The following is a 12536-nucleotide window of genomic DNA, read 5'->3' as shown; positions in this document are numbered from 1 at the left end:
CTTAAATGTCTGATATTTAGACATTGAACTTTCCACTCAGTACTTGATGTGCTTAGCTGATGTGAAAGAGCTGTTCCATAGGCTATCCTGTTGTGTATGCATTGGCTGCTGTGAGATTTAGGCAGAGCTGGGAACCAGGTTTAAATTTCCATTCCGGGCTTATCCACACTTACCTTACCAGGCATGGTATGCACTTTAAAGCTCTTTATCCAGACACCCTCTCCCCCTCTTTTTGCTCTGGAGTTTTCCTGCAAAAACCCGCTCTTCAGACCTCGATCGGAGCAAATGGCAAACTGCAGAAAACCCAAATTTGTTCCAACTGAGCACTGAAGAGCTTTGAAGCCTACATCTGTGACTGGAAAGAGTGGGGCAAACGTTGTGCGGATAAGCCTTCGGCATTAAAACTCGCTGGGCAGCCTCTAATGAAAGTGGTTAGCACGAGGCTTTTAGAATTCTTCTTAGCTGAACCCACCCCAGAGTATTTACCTGGTAGAATGTAATGTAAACAGAAGAGAGTTCTTAAACATGTAAACTCAGACTAGCTGGGCATTGTATCCTTTCTACCACTGGTCGGTTTATCCGGGCCCTGTGGCAGTTCATTTCCTAGGGTAAAATCCTAAAAGAAACTCAACACAACAACTCAACTTCAGGGTAAAATCCTAAAAATCCCTCTTTGAAAAAAAGTTTGGACACCACTGCTTTCTACCTTTCTACTCTTGTTTCCCCCTCTGTCTATGATTAGATGGGGAAGTGGAAAAACATCTGCTTTTGCAAAGATTAGCCTTCCACAAGCTGGGTTCTGGCCTGTGGAGTCAGAAGTACCTCCATGCTCAGCCACTACTTTTTTGGACTCTCTTAAATATTCTGTATGCTAGCTTTATCTCCAGTAGTTAACATACATTAATTTAGCTTAGTCCTTTGGGGTTTGTAAGAAAGGGTCTTTTTGAAAGATACATCTTGTTTTATGTAAAGCCTTTCTTTGAATTTTCCTTGAATCTTTTCTAGGGAAAGAAATTTTTCATTAAATTTCATTAAATAGAACTAAAACAAAGCCCTCGCAGTAGGTAACAGAGCAGCAGAAATCAGTTAAGGTAGCACCAATTGAGAAAGTTTAATAAAAGTTTAAGTATTTTATGAAACCTGACCTGCGAACCCCCAAGATTGTTGGCAGAGCTCTAAAGGAACACTAAAGAGCACTCAGAATAGTGGTAGTAAAATGAAGCTTGCTTTCCATAACAAACAATAGAAATAGTTTCTTACAGAATAAAACACACCTTAACTGCCTTCTAGCTTTTGGTTTGGCCATGCTGAAAACACACTCTGATTTCAGCAGCAGTATTCATTAGAATCCACAATCTTGGCATCCATTAAGTTTCCAGGCACTTTTGCTTTCAGAGAGCATCTTATTATTTTTAGTAGTAGATAGGTAGCCGTGTTGGTCTGCCATAGTCAAAATAAAAAAATTCCTTCCAGTAGCACCTTAAAGACCAACTAAGTTAGTTCTTGGTATGAGCTTTCATGTGCATGCACACTTCTTCAGATACACTGAAACAGAAGTTGCCAGATCCTTCTATATAGTGAGAAGGTGGGGAGGGGTGTTACTCAGAAGGGAGGTGGGAATGGGAGATAGGCAGATAGCTGAGAGAGCCTGTTGACGACTCTTAAGGACTGTAATAGGTCTTACAGGAAAAGGCAAGGGGTGAGAAGGTGAGAAATGGTTTAGTCATGTATAGTGAGATAAGAATCCAATGTCTTTGTTCAGCCCAGGTCTTTCCATGGTTTTAAGTTTGGTAATGAGTTGTAATTCAGCAGCTTCTCTTTCCAGTCTATTTCTGAAATTCCTTTGTAGTAAAACAGCTACTTTGAGATCTTGTATAGAATGTCCTGGGAGATTGAAGTGTTCTCCTACTGGTTTCTCTGTTTTGTGATTCTTGATGTCAGATTTATGTCCGTTTAGTCTTCAGGTCCCATTCCTCTGAATACTGTACTCGAACTTTTGAGTGGGTGTTCTTGCATTATGTAAACCTGTGCATATTAAGAACTGAGCCCACTGCTTCTCTTTAATTACAGACACAGCAGGAAGCGGCTATTGTTGATTCTTATAATCTCAGGAAAGGTACTTCATTGTGCTATCACTTCTGCAATCTTGCACATTAACAGTCCTCACTGAATTAAAATGGTGAGATCCCAGTACTTGAAGACATTCATATGAAAGAGATCCTTTTGTCACCTTACAGGGAAGTGTGTCCAACATGAGCCACACAAATAGTCATTATGTCGGCTGAAATGAGCTTCATGAAACTCACAGATCAAAATCTTGGAAAATGTGGATGAAATGTACTTTAAAGGTTTTGCAAATGATAGTCTTTTATAACAATCCTAATGTAAGAGCTTATAATTTAAGATCTTGTTATATATTTTCCCCTGTTTGAATATACTGAGTAGATAACAGTATATTTTGTCTGGTTTTATGATATTTTATATTGTGCACACCTTGAGATTTTATGAGTGGCGCTGTATATAAATACTTTTATAGAATATGTCAAAGATTGTCTCTCCCCCCCCCCCCCGAAAAACGGCATCTAAGAACCCTACGCCTTTGAGGTTCTAGGCAACCACAAGATGGTAAAAAAAGAGTAAAGCTAGTAACTTTTTGTAGTCTCTTGCTCTGATCTGGTGTTGACTCCCCCTCCTGAAGCATCTTCACTCTCAAATGCTATCTGTACTGGACGATTTCCCTCTTTGTGGGTTTGATTATATGCCAATCTTCTGCTACAACTTAAGTGTAACACCTGGAATGCATTTTTTGGATGTGACTAATACGCTCTCAATTTTGTCTTCCAGTGGGGAAGACCTCTTTGATCACCAGGTTCATGTACGACAGCTTTGACAACACCTACCAGGTAAGACAGTATTTGTTTCATGATTTACAAATGTCAACTTACATAACGCAGGGATTTATCCAATGTGGGTTCCCAATAATAGAGACTTTCATGTGATTTTAACACTGTACAGCTGGGAGACAATAGACCCCTTCCACTTGCTTTTAAAAATAATAATAATTTGTGCGCTGGAAGATTGGTTTACTTTTTCAAAGGGGGAGAAAAAAATGGCCGTACATTTTGTTTGGATAACCAAAGCCACTTGGAAGCTTAGGGGGTCCCTGATCTGCCACGAGACACCTTGTTAACAGCTTGATCCAGCTCAGACATAAGAATTTACCCAGATCATGCTGATTTGCCTTATAAATCAGGAAAGGTAAAGGTAAAGGACCCCTGGACGGTTAAGACCAGTCAAAGGTGACTATGGGGTGCAGGGTACACACACAGTAAATTCACATGCCTACTATCTTATGTGTGGGATACGAGTGGCACTGTGGGTTAAACCACAGAGCCTAGGGCTTGCCAACCAGAAGGTTGGTGGTTCGAATCCCCGCAACGGGGTGAGCTCCCTTTACTCAGTCCCTGCTCCTGCCAACCTAGCAGTTCGAAAGCACGTCAAAGTGCAAGTCGATAAATAGGTACCGCTCCAGCGGGAAGGTAAACGGGATTTCCGTGCGCTGCTCTGGTTCGCCAGAAGCAGCTTAGTCATGCTGGCCACATGACCCGGAAGCTGTACGCCAGTTACCTCGGCCAATAAAGCGAGATGAGCGCTGCAACCCCAGAGTCGGCCACGACTGGACCTAATGGTCAGGGGTCCCTTTACGTTAACCTTTACTTTCTATGTAGGGCTAGCGTGTGGTATTCGGGCTTCGTACACTTGATATTGTTGGTTGTTCTTGGTGAGGAAATACTCTCTGCAACCTGCAGTTGAGTGAGTCTAGCTTCTAGGATTGAGCCCAGACGTCACTAAGAGAGCAACTGCATGCATTGCAAGTATCGGGCAGCAAGCTGCTCCTGAGAATCCCATCTCCAAATACACATTAAGTCACCAAGGAAACCCCCCATGCAGGGCTTAAGAAGTCCCTCTGCATGTGGGCTGCTCGCTAAACACACTTTGGGGGTGCTTTCCCCCCTAATTTAAAATAATCTGTAAGGGTAGTTCTTAACATATTTCCTTCCAGTTACGAATTAGTCTTTCCTGCAACGTGAGCAACACTTGACCTAATGGCCAAAGAGAAATTCCTGTTGGGTCAGCAGATTTGGCAAAGCTTTCGTGGCACAGGACGACTTGGAGAGGCCTCAAGCCTCCCAATGGAGCAAACATCCTTTCCATTTCCGGCCACTGTAATTACAGAGCCGTTGAAGCAGTTCTTTTATGTAATCATCTGTCTTTCTCATGGTCCTCTTTCAGTCTGCTTTTTCTCTGTGGAGCATGTGCCCTAGATTTTGGCTTCGATCTTTGACCCTATAATAATAGGGCTATCTCCATGGAAAGGAATCTTGGTATAATGAACGAACCAATTGTAAAGTGAATGACTAAAAGCCTGAAACTGCAAGGCATCTCTGGTGGACAGACTCTACCCTGTATTTCACTTTGCCTTGATTTGCACTGGGCGAGTATAATTTGGCCCTGAATTGCATCTGCCCATCCTTCCAGCACCACCCTGGTTATGTTTTGTGGTCTGAATGGTTACAGAGCAGTTCTGTTGGATTTGTGTGCCCGTCCACCCCTTGCTTTTCCTGTCTGCTAATCTAGTGGAGCACACTGTCTCTGTGGCCCCCCTCCCTTTAATAGGGGTGGGGAAAGGAGAGATTGAGACAGGCAGCAGTGTCTTTTGTAGCTGGGAAAAGGCAGCTCTGTCTGGGGGGGCGTGGTAGGGAGAGAGCAGCAATGTGAAAGGAGAGAAGCATCTGCAGAACAGTTACTTGTAAGGCTCGCTTAACTGTCTTTGTCCCTCTGATTTGAGTCTTAACATTAGCTCCTGCCTGTACAGCACATGCTCAGATTGCTCTGCAACCATAATTGCCAGTCCTGTGTGTTTTTCCTATCTAGGGAGAGGGAAAACCACCTTTACCCAAGGGGGAGCTCCTGTTGTGTGTGCATAATGAATTGCGCAAACTTCACCTGAATTTGCATAATTTGTATGAAACTTTCACTGCTCCCAAATACGAGATGTTCAGAGAATGCTTAGTGAAGATGAAATATAGAACAGGGCAGCATCTATGTCTAGCCATAGTGGAGAAAAGCAATCATGGGAGACGGTTCAGGAACTGTATAGGCAGGAACTAAGGCCTTCCCTGTGGCTTCCAAGCCTTCACTACATAAATGATTTTAATAGCCATAAGGGTTGAAATGTGAATACTGTGATTCTGAATTTTAAAATCTAAGCCACTGGTAAGGAGAATAGGTGGTCTGCATTGCTGCACTTCTCAAATAAGGGAATGGTCTATTTTATGTATTTTTTATAGTCTTCTCTTCTTTCAAACAGGATCCCAGAGTGGCTATCAATATAAAATTATTGAAAGCAAACAATATAGTAATAAAATGATAATTAAACCATGAAATCTATACAAATCAGCAGCAACAGTCACTTACAGCCCTAGTACCGTATTTTTCGGCCCATAGGACGCACCAAGTTTTTTTGGGGGGAAATAAAGGGGGAAAAATTATTTCCCCCCCAGGCGCTTGTGGGGCCGGCAGCGGGGAGAAGCGCTCTTCTCCCCGCCGCCCGCCTGCAGACCAGGTCCGGGGACAGTGGGAAGACGTGCTGCGCCTCCCACCTGTCCCCGGAGCTTGCGGGGCAGGCAGCGGGGAGAAGCACTCTTCTCCCCACCGCCCGCCTGCAGACCAGGTCCGGGGACAGCAGGAAGACGCGCTGTGCCTCCCAGCTGTCCCCAGAGCTTGCGGGGCAGGCGGCGGGGAGAAGCACTCTTCTCCCCACCGCCCGCCTGCAGACCAGGTCCGGGGACAGCGGGGAGACGCGCTGCGCCTCCCAGCTGTCCCCGGAGCTTGTGGGGCTGGCAGCGGGCAGAAGCGCTCTTCTCCCCGCCGCCCGCCTGCAGACCAGGTCCGGGGACAGCGGGAAGACGCGCTGCGCCTCCCAGCTGTCCCCGTAGGTTGCGGGGCTGGCGGCGGGGAGAAGCACATGTCTCCCCGCGGTCAGCCTCCAAACCACATCGGGAGACAGCGGGATGGCGGCGTTCTGCCTCCCTGCTGTCCCCCGACCTTGTGGGGCTGGCGCTGCGGCTCTCCTGAAGCCTGGAGAGCGAGAGGGGTTGGTGCGCACCGACCCCTCTCGCTTTCCAGGCTTCAGCGAAAGCCTGCATTCGCCCCATAGGACGCACACACATTTCCCCTTCATTTTTGGAGGGGAAAAAGTGCGTCCTATAGGGCGAAAAATACGGTAATTTTGGGAGCTAACTCCTTCTAAGGCCTGGACAAATAAAAATGAATTTATCTTATACTTGAAGACTTTTAATCTGGGTGCTAATCAGATATCTCATGGGAGTGTTCTATAACTGGGGAGCTGCCACCAGGAAGATGATGAGGTGAGAATTATGTGGTTAAAAAAGGACAGGTGACTTGTCAGAATTCATGCAGGAAACAGTCTTGTCCATTTTGCTATGTTGGTCCCATAGAATACTTGGAGTCTTAGAGCAATATATGATTTTAGGCCAATCCCCATGCCTTATGATATTCAGTCAAGCAGATGTTTGTCTCACTTTCTCTTCACCTACAGATAGGTAGCCGTGTTGGTCTGCCATAGTCAAAATAAAAAAATTCCTTCCAGTAGCACCTTAAAGACCAACTAAGTTAGTTCTTGGTATGAGCTTTCGTGTGCATGCACACTTCTTCAGATACACACTAACTTAGTTGGTCTTTAAGGTGCTACTGGAAGGAATTTTTTTATTTCTCTTCACCTTCATGGAAAAAGATCCCAGTTTCCCTGGCCAGCATATTAATGGCTTAAAGGGCAAAATTATTTAATGAGCTGTGTTCAAGAGACTATTTAGAGGCAATAGCCATCTTCAGATTTTAAGTGGCTATCGCTTAGATGATGACACAAATTTGCTTTCTGTTGCTTCGGGTAGGATCTAAACCAATGGGCCCCAATTACAAGAAAAGGGCTTTAGACAAAACTTGAGAAACTCTTGCTTATGGTACGAGATGTTCCATGGCAGAGCAGACTGCCTCATATGTTGCAAACTCTTTCAGGGGGACATCCAACCTCAACTTAAAACCTTAAGACTTGCCATGCCTTGGAACTGAAGATCTTATTACATGGAAAAGGGAACAGATGGACAGATGATGTTATTAACTGTGCAGAAATGCCCCTTGCTTTGATAGATGTGAAAGTAAACTTGGAGTCCAGGAAACGGTCACTGTTTCTTTTCAGTTTTCATTAGAGGCAGTTAGTCCTCGGTGGATGCAATAAAGTCTGACCTCTATATCAGAAGCTGGGATTGGGTGCTGTTCTTTCTTGTCTAGACCAGGTGGGAATGGGCTTCTGTTTGTTGTTCTCCTTCATTTTCCCCTTGGGAGATTCTGCTAGCTTAGCTGCTCCTTCCTGATAAAAAGCTATGTCTGAAAGGCTTCTCACAAGCCTGGGGCTCTCTAGGGTTTGGTGGTGGAAATAAGACAGCAAGCAAATCAGTGTTGCTCAGCACCTAGACAGAATAACCCTCATACTGTTGTCAGCCACTAGAAAAATTAAGAAGATTGTATTTTAAATTTATTGTGTGTGTATGTGGTGCATGTGCCTGCTAGCTGCTGTCCAGGACTTTAGCTGTTGCCTGCCAGTTATTATTAATAAACCGCCTTCAGGAGAACATTGGAACAGACTTGCAAATCAGTGCAGCATTTCCTACTGAGTGTCAGAAAAACTGAAGGAGATGAAATGCCACATTTTGTAGAGGAGGCTTCTCATAGCACGGAGAGCAAAAGGCTCCATTTTTAATTGCTAACAGTGTGTGCAGGTTTTTCCCATGCTTGTAAATAGTCTCAAATTTTTATATATGAATCTCTGCAAACACACATATACTCCTTGTCGAAGACCAAATTTTGCTGCTTTGGCAAGCATAGAAATGTCTATTTGTCTAGAAAGCCATGCGGGGCCATATCATTTTGACCACCGTGTATATTTTTAGTGAATCCCATCTTTCATTTGCTTAATTCCAAAGAGATACCACATTTGGCAGAATGGAATGCTGCAGTGGTGTTTGGTGGAGACACAGGGATATATTAAAGTCATGAGAAAGGGCAGATTAGCAGTCAGTCATATAATGGGGAACCTATGTGCCTGGGATCCTGTTCAAATCTTAAAGCAGACTTGTTGAGCATACAAAAGAAAAACAGTTGCTATAGCTATATTGACTACTCTTTGTTGGCATGTCTTCTTCAGCAGCAGTCTTGGAGACGTATCTGGGCAAATAATGTATCAGAGATTCATGAAAATTGTCATTTGGAGAGGTTGCTGAGAATTCTGTTGGATCCCATGCCGAAGTATAGTTCCCAGGCTTCTCTGGAAGAGGGTTTGACTTGTTAAAGTAGTTTAAAAGTTTGTGATGTAGACACACCCATTTTGGAACAGGTGTTTGTTCAGCTGGATTTGGCAAATAGGTGGAGCTTTGGATGTGTTTAGAACTTCCGTAATGAAATGCTGGGAATGAAATTAGCTGGAAATGACCAGACCTTTAAGTGTGTTCAAGAAGCTTCCATGGCCCATCTGGAAAACCTAAAATGGAATGGTGTGAATTATTAGCACCCAAAGTTGCTATGGAAGAAGGTGAATCCTGTTGCATTGGTCTCCCCGCCACCCACCCCTCCCAAGCTAATTTTCAGTGGGGAAGATACCTTTCCTGTCCTTTCCCAGATAGGGTGTTGAGTATAGTCTTCTGCACAAAAGTCAATATGGCTGAAAGAAACATTGCCTGCTGCTCCTTTCTTTCCCCCCACCACCTTCCCTCTCTCAGGTCTAAAATTACCTTCATCAGTATAGCTTTCCCAAAGCACTCCAGCTTTACCACCGCATGGTTTCCTTCACTTCTCCCTTGCTAGCTCTATTCTCCTAAATACTCTGAGCAGGGGCCAGATCACATCCATCTCCTGTATGGCACATAACACACTACTTGTGCTGTAACCTTTGAAATGGTTTTTGTGGAGGCAGAAAAACATAGGAGGATCTTCACTTTTGGGGACACTCCCCTTTGGGAAATCCTTTATAACTGTTTGCCCTCCCTTGTTGCATGTGCGTGTCTGATCATGCTTTTTAAAGGAAAGTTCAAGTCTTTTTCGAGCAGTTCCAATGGGTAAATTTCATGATCCATGGATTATTGTGATTGCATCCTTGTAGATTATTGCTGGCCGTTTACGTGAGATCAGAAATGAGTGTCCTCCCCCCCCCCCATTGTTCAGTATTGTAGGAATAAGTGGCCTTGGCATTGTGGCCAATATATGAGGTATTTTTGTCCTTTCCAAATGGCAGGGTAGATCTTTGGTTTTGGGGAACACGACCTAAGCAACCTAAGAAAAAGTAACGTATTTTCTCACTGATGAAAACTTTGTTTTGCAGGCAACTATTGGCATTGACTTCTTATCAAAAACCATGTACCTGGAAGATCGCACAGTGAGTAAGACTTTTGTAGTAACTGGACTACTCTAGTCCAGGAAGCACATTCGCAATCTAAATGGAACTTAGGTCCAAATGCGAGAGCAGCCTGGCGTTCCAGCCATGTCTGTATTGGGTCATGGCTGGAGATGTCCCTGTCAGTGCAAACTCTTCAGTATGCCATACGGCATGTCTACACTGGCTTGAAAAATGTATGGTTCAATGTGCATTTGGGGGCTTACAATTAGATCACACTGCTGTAGAACAGACTTTATGTGAAAACACAAACCTAGATCTCAGTGGAACACTTGTAGATTTTATGGGGCATTTTTCTACAGATTGGCTTTTTGTTTGCTTTGCAGATAAATTCGTTTAAGCCAGCTAGCAATTAACACAGTGAGCAAAAGCTGTCTTACTACCATAATTAGAGATGCAGAATAAGTAAGGTGGTTCTTCTTTATTGGATAGTCTGTTCTTGGGCTGAGACAGGGAGGGGGAACCTGTGACCTCCAGATGTTGGACTCCAGTTCCCATCATTGGGCAGCATGTCCATGTCCAGGGATGATGGGAGTTGTAATCCAGCAACATCTGGAAGCCCCACAGCTTCCCCACTGCCGAGCCAGGAGGATGCAGACGTTTGCATTTTCCAGGTCTGTCACTGAACATAATGGAAAAGTGGTCCTCTTCTCCCTACATCTGTTTTTCTTTATTTGCAATATCTGCTGCTCTTTCTTCAACCCAAGCAATCAGAGCTGCTTGTAAGGAATAACATTTTATTGTTATTGTATTATTTTAAGCTTATTGGTTGCTATATTCAAGAGCCTCAAAGCATAATATCAAAACATGAACTGTTAAAAAGCAGTTCCTTCACCCTCCTAACACAGGTCCTAACCATCACAGACAGCCATAAAAGAGAGGGGCTGGATGCCTGATTTAGAAGCTCAAATTTGGCTGTCACAAAAGGATGCTGTCCCTTTAAACACACACACACACACACACACACACACACACACACACACACACACACACAGCTTTCTGGTTTTTAATTTTATTGCACATTGTTTTTAATCCTTGCAACAACACTGAGGCAGCGGATATATATTGCCTTTTTAGTTATCTCATTATAACCCATCTTCTGTGATGGAGCCAAAGATGCTACATTTTGTGCCTTCAGACCCATGCCCCTTTCAAGTGGGAAGCAGAAGGCAGATACAACACAAGACGAGCTGATTTGGGCTTCACAAGTTGGTTGGTTTATATCACTTATTTCTTGTTCCTTCACCCAAAGGATGCGGGATGCTGTGCATAATAAATAATGCCAGACACATAACTTAATAACGAAGTTTGTTAAACAGTACTTCGACCAGCACAAAATTGCCTCTCACATCTGAGAATGAAACAGCAGTGATACTCTCCCGATACCCAAGGACCCACGAGAACAAAAACGTTTTACCCAAAAAGCAGGGGAGCTTGCCTGCTCTCAGATACTACAAAGTTAAAAGGCAACCCCACTGTTTGCCACCTCTTGGTTCCATCTCCTAACATGGCAGTTGCTTTCACCCAGGCTGGTGTATTAGGAGATGTGTTGGCAGAGATGATGTTCATGGAATCTAAATGGAATTTACTTGTAGCACTAGAGTTTACTTGTAGCACCTGTAGTCCAGCAGTGTGGGTGCCCCTGATGATCCTAGGCTTCTCACTGTCCCAAGCCCCGATGTGTCCTTTCTGGGGGTATTGCCAGATCGCTTTATGTGAATGCCCGCCATGAATGCTGGTTTCTTTGTGTTTTGACACGCTCCTTTTAACCAAAATGATTCTCTCTACATGGCCGCTGGCTGGCGATTGGCTTTGCTGATGAAACCCATTTGATCACTGCTCAGCTGATTGTTGACAGCCACTGGTTCCTCATGAAAGATCCGATTTGGTCTGATCTTTAGGCCACCGTGCCCTTGGCACAAGAGAGGGTCCCTCTGTGGAGGGAATGCTTCTAAACCTTCCCCTGCAAGCTGCAGCAAGACATCCACTTCTACTGCCTGTGAAGGAAAGCTGCAGATTGGCGCTGCCCTCTGATGATTGGCAGCTGCGCAATCTGTTCCCTGCCTGCCAGAATGGGCGGGCCGCTGAAAAGTCCCGCCCTTCTGCTTCTGCTCGCAACCCTAAAGCGGTTCCTTCCATGCATGAGTTTTATATCATTTTTATTTCGCTTTTTTGTTCTTAAAAAAAAAAAGCAGTCAAAAATTGATTCATTTTTAGTGGCAGTTTGGCTTTTTTTTTAAATTTTCTCCCATCCCACAGATCAGGTTGCAGCTGTGGGATACTGCGGGTCAGGAACGTTTCCGTAGCCTCATTCCCAGTTACATCCGTGACTCTGCCGCTGCTGTAGTAGTTTACGATATCACAAGTAGGTATATTTTGCTCTGGCTTTGACTTTGTTTTTTTTCTTGCTTGTTTTGACTTGATTTCCGTTAGGTACGGTTGCAATTGTGGGACACAGCAGGTCAAGAGCGGTTCAGGAGCTTGATTCCTAGCTACATTCGTGACTCCACTGTTGCAGTTGTTGTTTATGATATCACAAGTGAGTGGGGGGGAAATTTCTGCATTTCTGGTACTCTCTGCTCTCCCTCCCTCTTTTTCTTTCTCTCTCACATCTATACACACACACACATCTTCAAGCCTAGCTGTGCATGCCATACCACTTTCACCTGCTTGTTCCTCATTGTGGCATGAAAATTTTCTGGCTTGGAGCTTCAAGTGGGAGACTTTCTATTGTTTTTCAAACGTCTTGTGTGTAGGGACATGTTTTGAATTGGATTCACTTGAGCCGAACCTTGCAGCTAGCCGGAGCGTGCACCTGCAATGTGCATTGATGAAGAGTGTCTTTGAGCATGTGCAGAAAGCATTTCCTCACTGCTGGCCACACAAAATTAACGTGCACACTGGGGACTTCGAAGAGGAGCTCCTCCAGGCTTCACAAGCGAGACCCCAGGCACTTCTGATGTTCTAAATTTTAAGCACTGTCTCCTATACACAGCATTATATCTGCAAG

General features: G+C 44.3%; 1 protein-coding gene and 1 long non-coding RNA gene across 4 annotated transcripts in view; one reads left to right on the top strand and one right to left on the bottom strand.

Annotated features, from left to right (window-relative positions):
• The window catches only part of LOC308588853, a 271876-nt gene that overhangs the window by 73574 nt on the left and 185766 nt on the right, over positions 1–12536 (bottom strand). The gene's annotated exons all lie outside the window — the stretch shown is intronic.
• The window catches only part of RAB6A (RAB6A, member RAS oncogene family), a 56125-nt gene that overhangs the window by 28494 nt on the left and 15095 nt on the right, over positions 1–12536 (top strand). The window contains exons 2-5 of one of the 3 annotated variants that reach the window (XM_081197483.1): positions 2845–2903; positions 9455–9508; positions 11786–11899; positions 11960–12065. In XM_081197483.1, the coding sequence (XP_081053609.1) occupies positions 2845–2903; positions 9455–9508; positions 11786–11899; positions 11960–12065 (333 nt within the window). The remainder of the gene's footprint in view (positions 1–2844; positions 2904–9454; positions 9509–11785; positions 11900–11959; positions 12066–12536) is intronic. The other 2 variants (XM_081197482.1, XM_081197481.1) reach the window with 2 other exon arrangements.

The sequence above is a fragment of the Podarcis bocagei genome (assembly GCF_964188305.1).
Source record: "Podarcis bocagei genome assembly, chromosome: 6".
Taxonomy (NCBI): Eukaryota; Metazoa; Chordata; class Lepidosauria; order Squamata; family Lacertidae; genus Podarcis; species Podarcis bocagei.
The sequence above is the reverse complement of the archived record's forward strand: the minus strand, read 5'-3'. Positions and strand labels throughout refer to the sequence as shown.